General features: G+C 44.1%; 1 protein-coding gene across 1 annotated transcript; it reads right to left on the bottom strand.

Annotated features, from left to right (window-relative positions):
• Window positions 1-371: 371 nt before the first annotated feature.
• ETFBKMT (electron transfer flavoprotein subunit beta lysine methyltransferase) lies at window positions 372-10667 on the bottom strand. Its single transcript, XM_036252518.1, has 4 exons — window positions 10525-10667; window positions 7181-7619; window positions 2476-2606; window positions 372-775 (listed from the first exon to the last, which is right to left on the bottom strand). The coding sequence occupies exons 2-4, from the start codon at window positions 7504-7506 to the stop codon at window positions 432-434; spliced, it is 801 nt and encodes a 266-aa protein (XP_036108411.1). The 5' UTR covers window positions 7507-7619; window positions 10525-10667; the 3' UTR covers window positions 372-431.
• Window positions 10668-17316: the final 6649 nt, after the last annotated feature.

Raw genomic sequence — 17316 nt, 5'->3', positions numbered from 1 at the left:
CTGACCAGGAACTGAATCAGCAACCTTCGAGTGTATGGGACAACGCTCCAACCAACTGAACCACTCCAGCCAGGCAGGAGTTTGTAGTAAGTCATATCCTTGAGAATAATCAGTCCTGAATTCTTAGCCCTAGGATTGGTCCTGGATGGTTATCAACCAGATGTCAGAGGTCTGGATGCTAGATGCCAGGGAGTCTGGAGGATGAACACCAGGAGGTCTGGGCACATTCTGAGTCCTTTAGGGGGTAGTCAGAGGGTTATATTTGGCATAATGTAGAACTAGTTACATGACAAAAGCTGACAAAACTTTAAACCTTCATATTTTAAAAACAAGATTTGTCATTTAATAAGAATTGCATTCTTCAAACTGGAGAGTCTTTTAGGGTAAAATCCAAACACGGCTATATCCATACTTGGAAGCATTCTGACAACTCAAGGCTGGAAATCCCACACTATGCTTGTTGTCAGTCCATTGTTTTCCTGCCTAGTAGGTTCTGGAAGTGAATATTCTACAACTTTGTGCAGCTGATGCTGAATGCTGTGTCCTCTGAACTGGGGTCGGCCAGGGTCACCGATCAGTACTTGAGTTCTGTGGGTCCAAAAGCAATTCTTCAGCCATCGATGAAGACTATCTGCAAGGTCTTCATCATAAAACATATCTCCAAGCACAATCAGGTCCCATTTACCTTGTTCCAAATCCAAAATGTTCTTGGTTAAAATGGGAAAAGGAGTCAGGTGGTTCAATTCACAATTTAGTGTAATAGCCATTCCTGCAACTTTAAAAAAGCACACGATGAATTGGTATATACTAGGCTGTTTTCATTACCTATTGATTACTTTATTTAGAAAAATCTCCTAACAGTGTTTTTCCCTTTAAAAGATATTTAATTGATTTTTAGGAAGAGGAAGGGAGAGAAACATTGATATGAGAGAGAAACCTTGTTTGGCTGCCTCCTACAGCCTCCTACCCCCCAGGGATTGAGCCTGCAACCCAAGCACACGCCCTGACCAGGAATTGAACCAGCAACCTTTCTTTCTTTTCTTTCTTCACTGATTTGAGAGAGAGAGAGGAAGGGTGAGGGAGAGAGATAGAAACATCGATGAGAGAGAACATCGACTGGATACCTCCTGCATGCCCCCCACTGGGGATTTGGCCCACAACCCGGGCATGTGCCCTGACTGGGAATCAAACTGGCGACCTCTCGGTGCATGGGTCGACGCTCAACCAACTGGGCCACATTGGCCAGGCCAAAGTTCTTTTTTTTTTTTTTTAATTGATTTTAGAGAGAGATAGGGAGAGAGAGAGAAACATTGATGTGAGAGAGATACATCTATCGGTTGCCTCCCGAATGTGCCCCAATTAGGGATCCAACCTACAACCTGGGTATGTGCCCTGATTGGGAATCAAATTCGCCACCCTTTGGTGTACAGAATGATGCTCCAACCAACTGAGCCACACCAGCCAGGTTTCCCTTCTTTTGTTGAAAGATGTTTTTTAGGTAAGGAAGCTTAAAGTTTATACCAATGTAAGCTATTACTGCAATTTTCAAATATGTGAATGGATATTCTGAATATAAAACAAACAATAAATACACCTGGAAATGTTGGGGTTTTAAGGAACATGCCTGGGTTTTGGGTTGGATGCCCTGTTAGGGCTCGTACATAAGGCAACCAGCTGCTGTTTCTGTCTCAAATTGATGTTTGGTTTGTTACAGGAGTAAGGGAAACAAGCCTTGCACTTGAGCAAGGTAGCAAGTTAAAACTGAGCGCCGTGTATAAAATAAGGACCTTCAAGGACTAGACCCTCGGTACAAGGAACGACTAGAAGAGAGGCAGATAAAATAAAAACTTTCCTGTCTCAACTTGGATTCTGAGGGAACAAAATCGCCCTCAAAGATACAGACCCATCCTCACTTGGTTTTGGGGTAAAATAAACACACCTATATATTTCAATAAATTCCTAGCCCATAAATTAACAGTAAGTGTTCTCAGGTTGGTATCTCTTTGGGATATCTGACACACAAATACATAGCCTCTCAGGAAAAAATGCACTGTCCACTCATGCCTCACAAAACTCCCCACTGCACATAGGTTCACAATATGATATTATAAAATACACATGGGTATAAGCTATCATCTTGAGGCATCTGTAGATATTGATCCTGGAAGGGAAAAAAGGATGAGCTTAACATATCTTAAAATATGAAATCCTACCCTGGCCGGTTTGGCTCAGCGGCTAGAGCATTGGCCTGCGGTCCAGAGAGACCCGGGTTCGGTTCCCGCTAAGGGCACGTACCTTGGTTGCAGTTTGTCCCCGGCCCTGGTTGGGTTGTGCCGGTGGCAGCCACTCAATGTGTCCCTTTCACGTCAATGTTTCTCTCTCGCTCTCTCTTCCTCTCTCTCCCTCCCACTCTATCTGAACAAAAATGGAAAAATGTCCTCAGGCGAGGATAAAAAAAATAAATGAAACACTTACTAGGGTCTATGTCGTTGGCCAAGATCCTCGATGCCCCACTCATCTTAGCAGCGATGGCAGTAGCTCCACATCCACTCCCAAGATCTAACACAGATTTTCCTCTGACAATGGCAGGGTTATCCAAAAGATACCTAAATTAGAAAGGAAGGGGAAAACACGGGAGAAACTCAGTAAGAGCTGTCCAAAAAAGAATTACTTTGGGTTCAGTGGACAAAAAAGTAGTGGAACTTTGCAGAAGAATATGGTCCAAGCTTGGCAAGTTTGGCCTGACTAGAGTGAGACAAAATGCCGCTCTTCAGAGCTGGACAAAGATGGCAGAGAGGACCGAGTCATTGGATTTCTCTTCAGCAGGTGTGAAGAGCACTTCCACACAACTGACTCATCAGGCTCTTCATGTCAAATGTTTAAAAGTTTGACGCCCTGGCCGGTTTGGCTCAGCGGTTAGAGCGTCAGCCTACGGTCCAGAGAGACCCGGGTTCGGTTCCCGCTAAGGGCACGTACCTCGGTTGTGGTTTGTCCCCGGCCCTGGTTGGTCGTGCGGGTGGCAGCCACTCGATGTGTCCCTTTCACGTCAATGTTTCTCTCTGTCTCTCCCTCTTCCTCTCTCTCCCTCCCACTGTCTGAACAACAAAAAAGGAAAAATGTTCTCGGGTGAGGATAAAAATAAAAGTTTGCTGTAACAAAAATTAATTAATAAAAAAAAAAAAAAAAGAACAACAACAAAAAAAGTTTGAGCACTTACTATGATCCAGAAACTACAAAGAACCAAGAATACAGACCGACCAAGAGGATTCCTCGGCTGGGAAAGTCCTCCCTGAGGAGTGAGGGGGTCCCATGCCACATCAGACCCACCCAGCTCAGGGTTCCAGTGCCAGGAAGAGAAGCCCCCATAACTTCTGGCTGTAAAAACCAGTGGGAAGTGAGCGTGAAGGAGGCTGAGGCTGCTGGAGTCCCAGGCAATTCCTCCCAAAGGGCCGGCGCACGGACTTACTCAGACCAGCTCCCTCCAGGTTCCAGCGTTAGGGGGGCAGCTTGAAAGGCACCAGAGACATACCAACAAGAACTAAGTTGTTTGGCATCGAGGCAAGAGCTTGAGGGGCACCTTTCTCCCTAACAGATGTGCTGGTAGACCCCGCTGTTCCTTTGGTGAGCCCTTCCCACACAGGGCAATCAGACATGTGCCAAATCTGGGACTCCAGCACCTGGTTCCCACTGTTTGCCCCACCCTGGTGACTCCCTGAGCCCCTGCCCCACCCAACTTTCTGGCCCACTCAAGCTGTTTCCAATGACTTTACCAAAGGATTGGCCTGTCGTGGCTCCCACTTCAGATTTTCCTAAATTGTCTCAAACATCTGGCCTTAGTGAGCCCCATACCTCTAGCTAACTGGCCCCAGGCCTGGCACTAGAAGCAGTCAGCTTTGGTTCACAGCTTGGCTTTTCCTGGGCACCTCCAGGACCAGCATAAGAAGCAGCCATATTTAGATCACTATCTTATGCCTGGTGGGCCCAGGTACAACACAGGCAGAGACTGACCTTGCCCCAGAGCCAGCACACCCAGTGGCCAGCTTCAGACCACATCGAAGCACTACCATCCAACCACCTCCACAAGTGACACCCTCAAGGAGTAGATTCAGTGGGTACCAGAGCCCTGCTGAAGTTAAGTCTTGCTCTGTGTGGTGGGCCCCTACACAGCCAATCGTCCAAGGTAGTCAGAGGTCAGTGGGCACAGCCAGTCCTTGCAGCTGATTAGCCTGAGTAAATCCCTCCCATTGACGTGCCAACAGAAATCAAGACTCAATTACAACAGATGGGTGGACAGCCCACGTGAGGGGTGCACCTCCAGGGCCCAGCTGGGGTGATCAGGGAGACTGTACCACTAGACCCTACAGGAAATCTATAATAGGCCACCCTAGGATGCCTAGGAGACACAGCAACTCTACCTAATACATAGAAACAAACTCAAGGAGGCAGCCAAAATGAGAAGACAAAGAAACATGTCCCAAATGAAAGAACAGAACAAAACTCCAGGAAAAGAACTAAACGAAATAGAGATAAGCAATATAGCAGATGCAGAGTTCAAAACATTGGTTATAAGGATGCTCAAGGAACGTAGTGAGAACCTCAAGAGCATAAAAAAGGACCAGTCAGAAATGAAGGATGCATTAACTGAAATAAAGAATACCTTACAGCCCTGGCCGGTTTGGCTCAGCGGTTGGAGCGTCGGCCTGCGGTCCGGAGAGACCCGGGTTCGGTTCCCGCTGGGGGCACGTGCCTCGGTTGCAGTTTGTCCCCGGCCATGGTTGGGTCGTGTGGGTGGCAGCCACTCGACGTGTCCCTTTCACGTCGATGTTTCTCTCTCTCTCTCTCCCTCCCACACTCTATCTGAACAAAAAACAGAAAAAATGTCCTCGGGTGAGGATAAAAAAAAAAAAGAATACCTTACAGAGAATCAATTGTAGAGTAGGTGAAGCCAAGAAGCATATCATCAATTTAGAATATAAGAAAGTAAAAAACACCCAATCAGAACAAAAAAATTAAAAAAAAAAAAAAAGAGGATAGTATAAGGAGCCTGTGGGACAACTTCAAGCATACCAACATTCATATCATGGGGGTGCCAGAAGGAGAAGAGCAAGAACAAGAAATTAAAAACCTATTTGAAAAAATAATAACAGAAAACTTCCCTAACTTGGTGAAGGAAACAGACAAGTCCAGGAAGCACAGAGTCCCAAACAAGATGAACCCAAAGAGGTTCACACCAAGGCACATCATCATCAAAATGCCAAAGGTTAAAGACAAAGAGAGAATCTTTTTTTTTTTTTATCCTCCCCGAGGACATTTTTGCATTTATCTTCAGATAGAGCAGGAGGGAGTGAGGGGGGAAGAGAGAGAGAGAGAGACATCTATGTGAGAGAGACACATCAAGTGGTCGCCACCCACATGACCTCAAACAGGGTTGGGGACAAACCACAATCAAGGTACATGCCCCTAGTGGGAACTGAACCCGGGACTCTCTGGTCTGCAGGCTGACGCTCTAACTGCTGAGCCAAACTGGCCAGGGCCAAAGAGAGAATCTTAAAAGCAGCAAGAGAAAAGCAGTTAGTTACCTACAAGGGAGCTCCCATAACACTGTGAGCTGAATTCTCAAAAGAAACTTTGCAGGCCAGAAAGGAGTGGCAAGAAATATTCAAAGTGATGAAAAACAACAACCTACCACCAAGATTACTCCATCCTGCAAAGCTATCATTTAGAATCGATGGACATATAAAGAGTTTCCCAGACAAGAAAAAGCTAAAGGAGTTCATCACCACCAAACCAGTATTATATGAAATGTTGATGGGTCTTTTTGAAAAAGAACAAAAATATGAACAATAAAATGGCAATAAATACGTATCTATCAACAATTGACTCTACAAATAAAATGAGCAAGCAGAATAGAAACAGACTCACAGAGACAGAGAATTTTTTGTTGGTTGCCAGATGGGAGGGGCCTGGGGGGGATGGGTGATAAAAGTGAAGGAAATAAAAACTACAAATTGGTTGGTAGAATGATGAACCTCAAAGGAAAGGAGGGAGGGAGGGTGGGAAGAGATAAACCAAAGAACTTATATGCATCTATACATAACCAATGGACACAGACAATAGGGTGGGGAAGGCAAGAGGGAGGGCGGGAGCATGGAGAAGGGATCAATGGGGGGAAAAGGGGGGAGACATAATTCATTCAACAATAAGGATAAATTTAAAAAGAAAAAAAATAGTCACTTATAATGTTGCTACTTTTAATATATGTGAGCAGTAAAGTTTGAAAATTTGGCAACACAACAAAAAATTTAAATTGTTTGATACCACCTGGAAAGCTTGGTAGTCTCCAAAAAAAAACTGTTTACCTTTATTTATTTTTCATTTAAAACGATATATAGCATTAACTCTGTTTGGCCATACCATTCCTATGAAAGAGAAGTCCTTATCCTTTTTGTCTCACACCTCTGGAAACTCAAGGCATAAACGGATGAAATCATTTACCAATCCAAGAGCAAAGGCTAGATTGAAAGCTGAAAGTTCTTGCCTCTGTCTCAGCAGCTGTGTTTTAATAAAAGCATAGTGTGAATGTGTGAGAAAATGTCCTAAAGAAGACCTCTGCAGTATGGGGAGTAGGAAGGAAGGAATTTAAAAATGCAGATTCAAGTAGTGAGTTCACTTGAGGTGACAATAAACCACTAAAGAATAGGGAGTCCTTGAGCAGCCATTCGCTCACATCTCCTGTTCTTTGGGACATGAAGAAGAGACAATCATGGAGGGGGTGTGAGTCTTAAGGAGCCACATTTAAAGGACTAGGCTAGGAATGCTGAAGGACTTTCGATTCTCTCTGGGATCTCATACATTACAAACCATGAACCTGAGAGTAGTGGGAGATATGGATAGTTACAGCTATCTCCAGTCTTGGTGTTGACCATAGGCTGACTTCTCTTGGGGAAAGAACTAGATTTTGGGAAATGCCTTAATAAACTTGGAGTAGAAGGTAAAACTATGTAACAAAGCAACCAAAAAAAAAAATGTTTAAACTGCTCAAAATTAAGAAAAGAAGAATGTTGAGTTTTCTCTGTTTTTGTATGTGTAGGCCGGGGGGGCGGGGGGGGGGGGAGGATGCAAAGTTGGAAAGGCCTGAAAAGAGAAAGGATCGAAGCAACCATTTCAGACAGGGCAGTACCTAGACAGAGCTTGGCCTCCTGGCCAGTAGATTGCCCAGTAAGGATCACCGTGGGGCCACAGGTCAGCTCTTTCCCACCAGAACTTGCATCTGGGGGTCAACAGCCGTAACCGGATTTCAGGGGTGAGGCTGCCACTGCTGGTGACTTCAGTGTTCTCCTCCAGGAAAGCTTTCATCTCAGGATCCAAAAAGCTTCCAGTCCCTCTCCAGAGATAGTGGCCCCAGGAGTACGAGGAAAGACCACTGCTTCTCATGGCCTTTAGAAAGACACCACTCTGGTTCGTTGGAAACAGTGCAAATGTCCTCCAGCCTGGGTTCAAAGCCATCAGTCCTTTTCCAAACCACAGGTTCTGTCACTGATGTTGATAAGAGCTGCTCCTCATAGGCCAAGTATAAGGTTCTGGCTGCCAACTTGATCTCAACTGGAATCTCTAGATCTCTAAAAACAGAAATAATACTGAAAATTCCAAGGCTCACTGACACTTCCACATCCTATTACATAGTAGAAAATATTACAATGTAACTTCTGTAGCATATAATCCACAAGTACAAGTTCATTTTATTTTATTTTTTTAATGTATTGATTTTGAGAGAGAGAGAGGGAGAAAGAGAAACATCAAATTGTTCCATTTATTTATGCATTCATTGGTTGATTCATTATGTGCCCTGACTGGAGATAAAACCTGCAACTTTGGAGTATGGGCACAACACTCTAACCAACTGAGCTACCTGGCCAGGGCAATACAAGTTCATTTTAGATTAAAGCTTTGGTGCATCAATTTAGAAAAATCTGATCTTTAAAGCCATGCCTTTTCACAATGGAATCCTTTTAATAATTTCAAACAAATACAAGCATTTGATTTTGAGAGAAATCTTCAGGAACAATGCCTGTTTCATAAAATAAGGTATGATTTTAAAGTTATTTCATACATTCAATCATTTATCTTGAAGTAGGCACTGTGCTTGGCAACTGTGAACAAAATAAACAAAAGACTAGGAAGCTTAGATCCTAGAGGTGGGATAGCACAAGTAACAGGCAAACACAGTTCTTGCCTTTATGAAGTCTAGCCAAGAGTTGTGGAGGCTAACAAACCATAATTTTCTGTAGGCAGAGATCTACAAATTGCACTGACCACACTCTATGTCAATAATGAGCCCTGGCCGGTTTGGCGCAGGGGTTAGAGCGTCGGCCTGCGGTCTGGAGAGACCCGGGTTCGGTTCCGCTAAGGGCACGTATCTCGGTTGTAGTTTGTCCCTGGCCCTGGTTGGGTCATGCGGGAGGCAGCCACTGGATGTGTACCTTTCATGTCGATGTTTCTCTCTCTCTTTCTCTCTCTCTCTCACCCTCCCACTCTATCTGAACAAAATATCGAAAAATGTCCTCGGGTGAGGATTAAAAAAAAGATTGTCATAGCATAAAATATCTATGTAAACAGATTTAGATTTTCTTTTCTTCTTTCTTTTTCTCTTTTTTTTTTTTCTTTATTGATTTTAGAGAGAGAGAAAGGGAGAGGAAGAGAGAAACTTTGATGAGAGAGAACATTGATTGGCCGCCTCCTGCATGCCCCCCAATGGGAATTGGGCCCACAATTTGGGCATGTGCCCTGACTGGGAATTGAACCTGCGACCTCATGGTGCATGGGTCAACACTCAACCACTGAGCCACACTGGCTGGGCTAGATTTTTTCTTTAAAAAAAAAAAAAAAAGAAACTTTACGGATTTCATTGGAATAAAAGAATATCAACTCCCAAATCTCCTATAAATATCTGTGACAATTCACCTTTATCAAGCCTGTGTTGAAAAGACTTGTTCCAAAAGAAAACCACCTTGAAAAGAAATAGGATTGAGGAACAGCAGTTTAAGTGCAAATTATACCCACAGTTGTTTGGGACCTCTGGTCTATTCTGCACAAATGTCTTAAATAGTCACCTAAGTCAGTGATTTTTCAACCAGTGTGCCTCAAGAATTCTTATTTATTTATTTAGTTTTAATATTTTTCTTTATTGCCTGGCCGGTTTGGCTCAGCGGTCAGAGCATCAGCCTGCGGTCCACAGAGACCCGGGTTCGGTTCCCGCTAAGGGCATGTACCTTGGCTGCAGTTTGTCCCCGGCCCTGGTTGGGTCGTGTGGGTGGCGGCCACTCGATGTGTCCCTTTCACATCGATGTTTCTCTCTCTTCCTCTCTCTCCTTCCTGCTCTATTTGAATAAAAAATGGAAAAATGTCCTCGGGTGAAGATTAAAAAAATATATATATATATTTTTTCTTTATTGATTTGAGAGAGAGAGGGAGAGAGACAGAAACATCGATGAGAAAGAACATCCATTGGCCTCCTCCAGCATGCCCCCCTCTGGGGTTCAGGCCCACAACCTGGGCCTGTGCCCTGACCAGGAATCTAACCAGTGACCTCTTGGTGTATCTGTCCATGCTCAACCACTGAGCCACACAGCGGGGAAAGAATTTTTAAAACATGCGATACCTGACTATCCAGGGGCACTGACCTCTTTTCCCTTAGATTTTCAAATAAAAAAATGACAACAGCTAATACAATAGCCATCCGGTGTGAATGAATCAAAATTATACCAAATTTTTTGTCAGGTCGGCAAAACATATATTTTTTTTTGGTGTGCTGAAGAGTTTTAATAATTAGTTTATGTGTGCCACCAGATGAAAATGTTGAAAGTCACTGACCTAGTATTTAGGGTAGGGGCCCACAACCCCAGTGCCTGGCATAAATGAGCGATGCAGAAGGAGCGGGTTAACAGAGAGGCTGTGGCAAAGGGGACGCTGCTTCCAAACACTGGCCCAGGGAGGGCAGCAAAATGCTGCCAGGCGGGGAGCCTTGCCAGATCTTCCCATTTCTCAAACTTATCCAGATATTTATGCATACGCTCCCCCTTTTAAATGTTGGTGGTTCATTATCAAAACGCAGGCAGGACCAAATGCCTGTCGGCCTCTATCGTCTGCGAATGAAGGATCAACTTCAGAGGGGTTGGTCATCCTATGTGTGCGCCCTGGAAATAGCCGAGTCCCATCGGCCTGGTTCGGTCAGGAATTACTGGGTTAGCCCTGGAATCGCACAAGCCTACGGTTTAAAAAGAGCAAATGAGAGGTGATTTGGGTTTTGGACAGCATGTCCTCTAGAGGGACGCCTGCCCCTCCCACCCCACCACCAATCGGTTTTGAATATGTGCTTCCATGCAGGACACTTCGTGTATGTATTAGTTGATCAGGAAAGAGGACGGGTTAACACGGGTATATTCCAAAAGTGTTTGTGACCACGTTATTTCCCTCCAAGGGGCACAGCAGTCGGTCTTAACGGGACAGTCTTCCGTTACGCCTTACCTGGCTTCGCTACCACCTCCCGGGGAGGCTAAAGCGCAGGGCACCTGTCACTCCTGCTGCGCGTCTTCTCGCGCATTTATTACAACTGTGCGCGGGTCGCACTGCCGACCCCGGAACCTCAGGCTGAGCGCGCAGCGCGGGAGCGAAACGCCGGGCGGCAGGCTCCGCCTTCCTTCCCAGCAGCCCTTTCAACAACCTTCCCTCCGCTTTCTTAAAGGGGCAGGAGGGACAGAACCACGGGCTCCTTGACCTCGTTTTGGAAGTAAGGGCATGTCGAGCTCCTATCTCTAAAATACTCATTATGAAACCATTTATGACCCTTTGTGCCAATCACTCTTCTAGGCACCGAACATAGAGTGGTTTGCATAATAGAGTATTCACCCTTTATGATGCTTACATTGAACTGCGATTAAATCAAAATTATACATCCTTTTATAATTAATATTAAATATAGTCCAAATCTATTTTCAACTTAAATCAGTCAAGTTCTGGATCCAGATGTCCATCTTACAGTTGGATTCAAATAACCCACTGGCCCTTCAACTCAGCACATTCCAAAATTAACTCACCATCTCACCTGACAGCAATGAATGCCTGCTCCTCGCAAGCCAAAGGAACAGGAAAAAACAATTGTCCCAAACCAAGAACTAGGCAAACCATGTTTCTGCTTCTTACTTGGTAGTTTGAGAAGTGTACTGACAGCCCCCTGTTTATTTATTTATTTATTTTTTTATCCTCACTGGAGGACATTTTTCCATTTTTTGTTCAGGTAGAGTGGGGGGGGGGGGAGAGGAACAGAGAGAGAGAGAGAAACACCGATGTGAAAGGGACACATCGAGTGGCCGCCACCCGCACAACCGACCAGGGCCGGGGACAAACTGCAACCAAGGTACACGCCCTTAGCGGGAACCCGGGTCTCTCAGGACCGCAGGCCGACACTCTAACCGCTGAGCCAAACCGGCCAGGGCCTGACAGCCCCCTGTTTAAAGTTAGAGCTTGTTGCTTGGATTCTCTGCTTCTGCCCTTTTTATTTTTTTATTTTATTTTTTAATAGTTTTTTATTTTATTTATTTATTTATTTTATCCTCATCCAAGGACATTTTTCCATTTTTTGTTCAGATAGAGTGGGAGGGAGAGAGAAGAAGAGAGAGAGAGAGAAACATCAATGTGAAAGGGACACATCAAGTGGCTGCCACCCACACGACCAACCCAGGCAGGGGACAAACTGCAACCGAGGTACATACCCTTAGCGGGAACCGAACCCGTGTCTCTCCGGACCGTAGGCCCACGCTCTAACCGCTGAGCCAAACTGGCCAGGGCTGCTTCTGCCCTTTTTAGAGGGGTTTCTGCTTTCCCTGTAAATTGGGACCCCATAAATGGGAATAAAACTGTTATTTCTTTTCTTTTTTTTTTTTTAACTTATCTTTATTGTTTAATGTATTACAGATATTTCTCATTTTTCCACCATTGACCCCCTCCTCCCCACTCCCACCCCCCGCCTGCCTGTCCCCACACTGCTGTCTGTGTCCATTGGTTATGCATATATACATATAGGTTCTTTGGTTTATTTCTTCCCACCCCCAACCCCCTTCCCTTTGAGGTTTGTCAGCTTAGCAACCAATTTGTACTTCTTGATCCCTTCACCTTTTTCACCCATTCCCCCAACCCCCCTCCCATCTGGCAACCAACAAAATGTTCTCTGCATCTATGAGAATGTTTCTGTTCTGCCTGTTCATTTTGTTTGTCGATTCAATTGTCGATAGATATTATTCATTGCCATTTTGTTTGTCCATATATTTTATCTTTTTCTTCAAAAAGACCCTTCATCATTTCATATAATAACGGTTTGGTGGTGATGAACTCCTTTAGCTTTCTCTTGTCTTTATATGGCCATCGATTCTAAATGACAGCTTTGCAGGATAGAGTAATCTTGGTTGTAGGTTCTTGCTTTTCACCACTGTAAATATTTCTTGTCACTACCTTCTGGCCTACAAAGTTTCTTTTGAGAAATCAGCTGACAGCCTTATGGGAACTCCCTTGTAGGTAACTAACTGCTTTTCTCTTGCTGCTTTTAAGATTCTCTTTTTGTCTTGAACCTTTTGCATTTTGACTGTTGTAGCTCACTGTCCTTAGAATCCAACTTGTCTTTAAGCTGCCCTAATTAGCAACCTCAGAGACAGCAAGATGAACAATGGGGAATGTTATAGAGGGCTTTAGCCCCATAAAAATTAACCAGAGTTTGACCTTCACTGGGAATTTGAAAAGCAACATCCTTCAAGAAAAGGGAGGACAGAAACGGCCCCAAGGCCAGAGTGTCCTGCATGCTCTGTAAAGAAACTGATAGGGAGAAACTGAAGCTCCCTTTGCCCCATAAAACTGTAACTGTTCAACATGTGTGTATTGCACCTGACTGACCGCTGATATCCGTCTCGAATTTGTTAGTTTTTAAAACTTGGATAATGGAATGAATAGCAGAATAGATGTATGCTGACCTAGTTTACCCAGTTCCCTTTCGCCTCAGCTCCCTCCCACCTCCGTTCCCTCCTGCTTATCGCTAACTGCCTCGGCTTCTGTACAAGCAGCTTGCTTGTTCTGCTAAACTCTTGAATGACCCCTGCCCTATATAAACAACCCTCCCCCTGAGCTCAGGGCTGCAGTTCTCCTCTGTGTAGGTTGGCTGCAGTCCCTGCGCAGGTAATAAAACATCCCCAAAAACTGAAAAATGGAGTCTGAGTGTGGTTGATCTCCTGGGTTACAACATGACGATGATGTGTCTTGGTGTGACCTATTTGGGTTTCTCTTGTTTGGGACTCTCTGTGCTTCCTGGACTTGAATGTCTGTTTTCTTCACCAAGTTAGGGAAGTTTTCTGCCATTATTGTTTCAAATAGGTTTTCAATATCTTGTTCTCTCTCTTCTCCTTCTGCCACCCCCAAGATGCAAATGTTGGCACGCTTGAAATTGTCCCAGAGGCTCCTTACACTATCGTCATTTTTTTGGATTCTTTTTTCTTTTTGCTGTTCTGATTGGGTGTTTTTTGCTTCCTTATATTCCTAATTGATGGTTTGCTTGTTGGCTTTACCTACTCTACTATTGAATCTGTGTAAATTATTCTTTATTTCAGTTAGTGCCTCCTTCATTTCTGACTGGTCCTTTTGTAGGCTCTTGAGGCCCTCACTAAGTTCACTGAGGTTCTCACTTAGTCCATTGAGCATCCTTATAAGCAGTGCTTTGAACTCAGCATCTGTTAGGTTGCTTATCTCCATTTTGCTTAGTTCTTTTCTTGGAGTTTTGTTCTGTTCTTTCACCTGGGACTTGTTTCTTTGTTTCTTCATTCTGGCCGCCTCCCTGTGCCTGCTTCTGTGTATTACTTAATGAGAGGTATGAGGCTAGCTGAGACCAGATACTGCTTGTTTGAAAGAATTAGGAAAACCTGAAGCAGGATCCAAGACAGGACAATTTTATGGTAAAGCAACTGGCAAAAGCTTGGGTGGGCCTGAAAGTTGGGTGGGGTGGGGCCTCAGGGAGTCACCAGGGCAGAGCAAACAGTGTGAGCCAGGTTGCTGGAGTCCCAGATATGGCAGCTGTCTGCTGACCCAGGGAAGGGCTCACCAAAGAAACAAAGGCCTCTGATAGCACATCTGTCCAGGAGAAAGCTGCCTCTCCAGCCTTGGCTCCAATGCCAAACAACTCAGTTCTTCCCCATCCGTCTCCAGTGCCCCTCAAGCTGCCTCCACCACGCTGGAGCCTGGAGGGTGCTAGTCCGAGTAAGTCCTCATGTGGGCCCTTTAAGAGGAGCTGCCTGAGGCTCCAGTCGCCTCAGCCTCCCTGAGCCTCAGTTCCCGCTGGTTTTAGAGCCAGAAGTCATGGGGACTTGTCTTCCTGGCACTGGAACCCTAAGCTGGGCGCCTGATGTGGGACGGGGATCCCTCAGTCCTCGGGGAGGACCTTCCCAGCCAAGATTTTTCCCCTCCTGATTTTTATCCGCCACTCGTGGGTGTGGGACCAGCTCGTCCGCCTCCGTCCCTCCTACCAGTCTGGATGTGGCTGCTGCTTTAATTCCGTAGTTGTAGGACTTCCTTTCAGCTTTATTTCAGGTGGTTTTGTATAATGGTTGTTCTGTAGTTTCGTTGTAACTTTGATGTGGTTGTGGGATGACGCGATACCGCGTTTACCTACGCCGCCATCTTAACCGGAAGTCTGAAACTGTTATTTCTAATTACAGTCCAAGAAATAGCCTTATCATCTGCTTCTTAGATGAATATGACATATTTATTTCTGATAGGCTACACACCTGATATTTCAGAGTGTTCTGCTCTCCGTTTCCTCTATAATTACCAGTATGGTATGTTTATGACTATGATAAAACTATTCATTAATTTAGTAGCTGCTTTAAAAAAAATAGCTGCTGATGTAAACCTTTGTTTTCTTAGCTATAACTCATTTCCATACACTCACCAATTCTCTTGCAAGTGATAAATCATAATACATGTTCAAGATTGATTTGTCTAAGAATTGTTTTTAACTAGGTTGTGTTCTATCCCACTGAATGGCAAGAACATCCCAATCATTGCCCAAGAAACCAGAGACAGGAAGCAGGTCTAACATTTCCACAAAAGAGGGTTTCCAGTAAAAAATTTGGTGCTCACCCCTGAAGATGAATTTAATAATGTGAAGACAGCTTATCCAAAACTTGGAACTAAGCTAAAGGGATTGCTAGATGTTCTTTCTGCTCCTTTCCAGTTTTAAAAAGGATTCACTTTTCATCCCCTCCCTGCCATTGTCTTATTTCCACCTTAAGAGAGCTTGCCTGAATTTCTGTAACTGGTCTCTCTCCAATCCTGCCATCCTCTAACCCATTCTTTTTTTTAAAAAATCCTCACCCTTGGTTGTAGGTTCTTGCTTTTCATCACTCTGAATATTTCTTGCCACTCCTTTCTGGCCTGCAAAGTTTCTTTTGAGAAATCAGCTGACAGCCTTATGGGAACTCCCTTGTAGGTAACTAACTGCTTTTCTCTTGCTGCTTTTAAGATTCTCTCTTTATCTTGAACCTTTTGCATTTTGATGATGATGTGTCTTGGTGTGGGCCTCTTGGGGTTCATCTTGTTTGGGACTCTCTGTGCTTCCTGGACTTGTATGTCTGTTTTCTTCACCAAGTTAGGGAAGTTTTCTGCCATTATTGTTTCAAATAGGTTTTCGATATCTTGTTCTCTCTCTTCTCCTCCTGGCACCCCCAAGATGCGAATGTTGGCATGCTTGAAGTTTTCCCAGAGGCTCCTTACACTATCCTCATTTTTTTTTATTCTTTTTTCTTTTTGCTGTTCTGATTGGGTGTTTTTTGCTTCCTTATATTCCAAATTGATGGTTTGCTTGTTGGCTTTACCTACTCTACTATTGAATCTGTGTAAATTATTCTTTATGATTACTCTATTCTGCAAAGCTGTCATTTACAATCAATGGTCATATAAAGAGTTTCCCAGACAAGAAAAAGCTAAAGGAGTTCATCACCACTAAACCGTTATTATACCAAATGTTGAAGGGTCTTTCTGAAGAAAAAGATAAAAAATATGAACAAACAAAATGGCAATAAATACATATCTATCGATAATTGAATCTACAAACAAAATGAATAGGCAGAACAGAAACATTCTCATAGATGCAGAGAACATTTTGTTGGTTGCCAGATGGGAGGGGGGTTGGGGGAATGGGTGAAAAAGGTGAAGAGATTAAGTACAAATTCATTGCTAGACTGACAAACCTCAAAGGAAAAGGGGTTGGGAGGGTGGGAAGAAATAAACCAAAGAACTTATATGCATAACCAATGGACACAGACAACAGTGTAGGAAAAGGCGGGAGGGGGGGTGGGAGTGGTGTGGAGGGGGTCAATGGGGGAAAAATGAGGAAACATCTGTAATACCTTCAACAATAAGGATAAAAAAAAAAAGAATAAAAAATAAAATAAAATAAATAAATTTTAAAAAATCCTCACCCAAGGGTATTTTTCCATTTGTCTTCAGATAGAGTGTGAAGGAGAGAGAAACATCAATGTGAGAGAGACACATTGACCAGTTGCCTCCCACATGACCCCCACCAGGGCTGGGGATCAAAATGCAACTGAGGTACGTGCCCTTGACCAGAATCAAACCCTTGATTCTTTGGTCTGCAGGCCGTCACTATAACCATTGAGCCAAACTGGCCAGGGCCCTAACTCTTAGCACCACACTCTAACCAACTGAGCAAACCAGCCACCAGTCTCTAACCCATTCTTTAAAAAAATTTTTTTTCTTTATTGAATCGAGAGAGAGAGGAAGGGAGAGAGGGAGAGAGATAGAAACATCTATGAGAGAGAACATCGATTGGCTGCCTCCTGCATGCCCCCAACTGGGGCTTTGGCCCACAACCTGGGCACATGCCCTGATCGGGAATCAAACCGGCAACCTCTCAGTGCATGGGTCAATGCTCAACCACTGAGCCACACTGGCCGGGCTGTGTGCTGTTTTTTAATTAAAAGAAATTTTTTATTGCTTTTATCAAAACTGACCTAAATTCAGCCAAGCAGACTTGTCAACTGATAACAATTTGAGCTATCTTCTGACCTTGTAATTGAGGGTCATACTGGCTGGACTGCAATGACCTTTTGAAGCCTGCAGGACCCCTTACCTCATTCCTAGTTCAGGATGTCTTATATACTCATGTTTTCTTTCTATTTCTATCTTTCTATCACTGAACCTCTTGTGCATATGGGGTCTCTAACTCTCTCATGTTTGCTGGGTACTTATTCTTATGTATATATT

Source organism: Molossus molossus, unplaced genomic scaffold, assembly GCF_014108415.1.
Source record: "Molossus molossus isolate mMolMol1 unplaced genomic scaffold, mMolMol1.p scaffold_m16_p_10, whole genome shotgun sequence".
Lineage (NCBI taxonomy): Eukaryota > Metazoa > Chordata > Mammalia > Chiroptera > Molossidae > Molossus > Molossus molossus.
Note: the sequence above shows the minus strand (reverse complement) of the source record. Positions and strands in the feature narration are given on the sequence as shown.

Excerpts from the sequence above, each read along its gene's own strand:
- ETFBKMT (XM_036252518.1), bottom strand. The coding sequence starts at position 7,506 with ATGGCTTTGAACCCAGGCTGGAGGACATTTGCACTGTTTCCAACGAAC. Across the intron at positions 2,607-7,180 it reads GGAGGCCAAGCTCTGTCTAG|GTATCTTTTGGATAACCCTG; the intron begins GTACTGCCCTGT and ends TTTCTAATTTAG. Across the intron at positions 776-2,475 it reads GGCCAACGACATAGACCCTA|TTGCAGGAATGGCTATTACA; the intron begins GTAAGTGTTTCA and ends GCTTTTTTAAAG.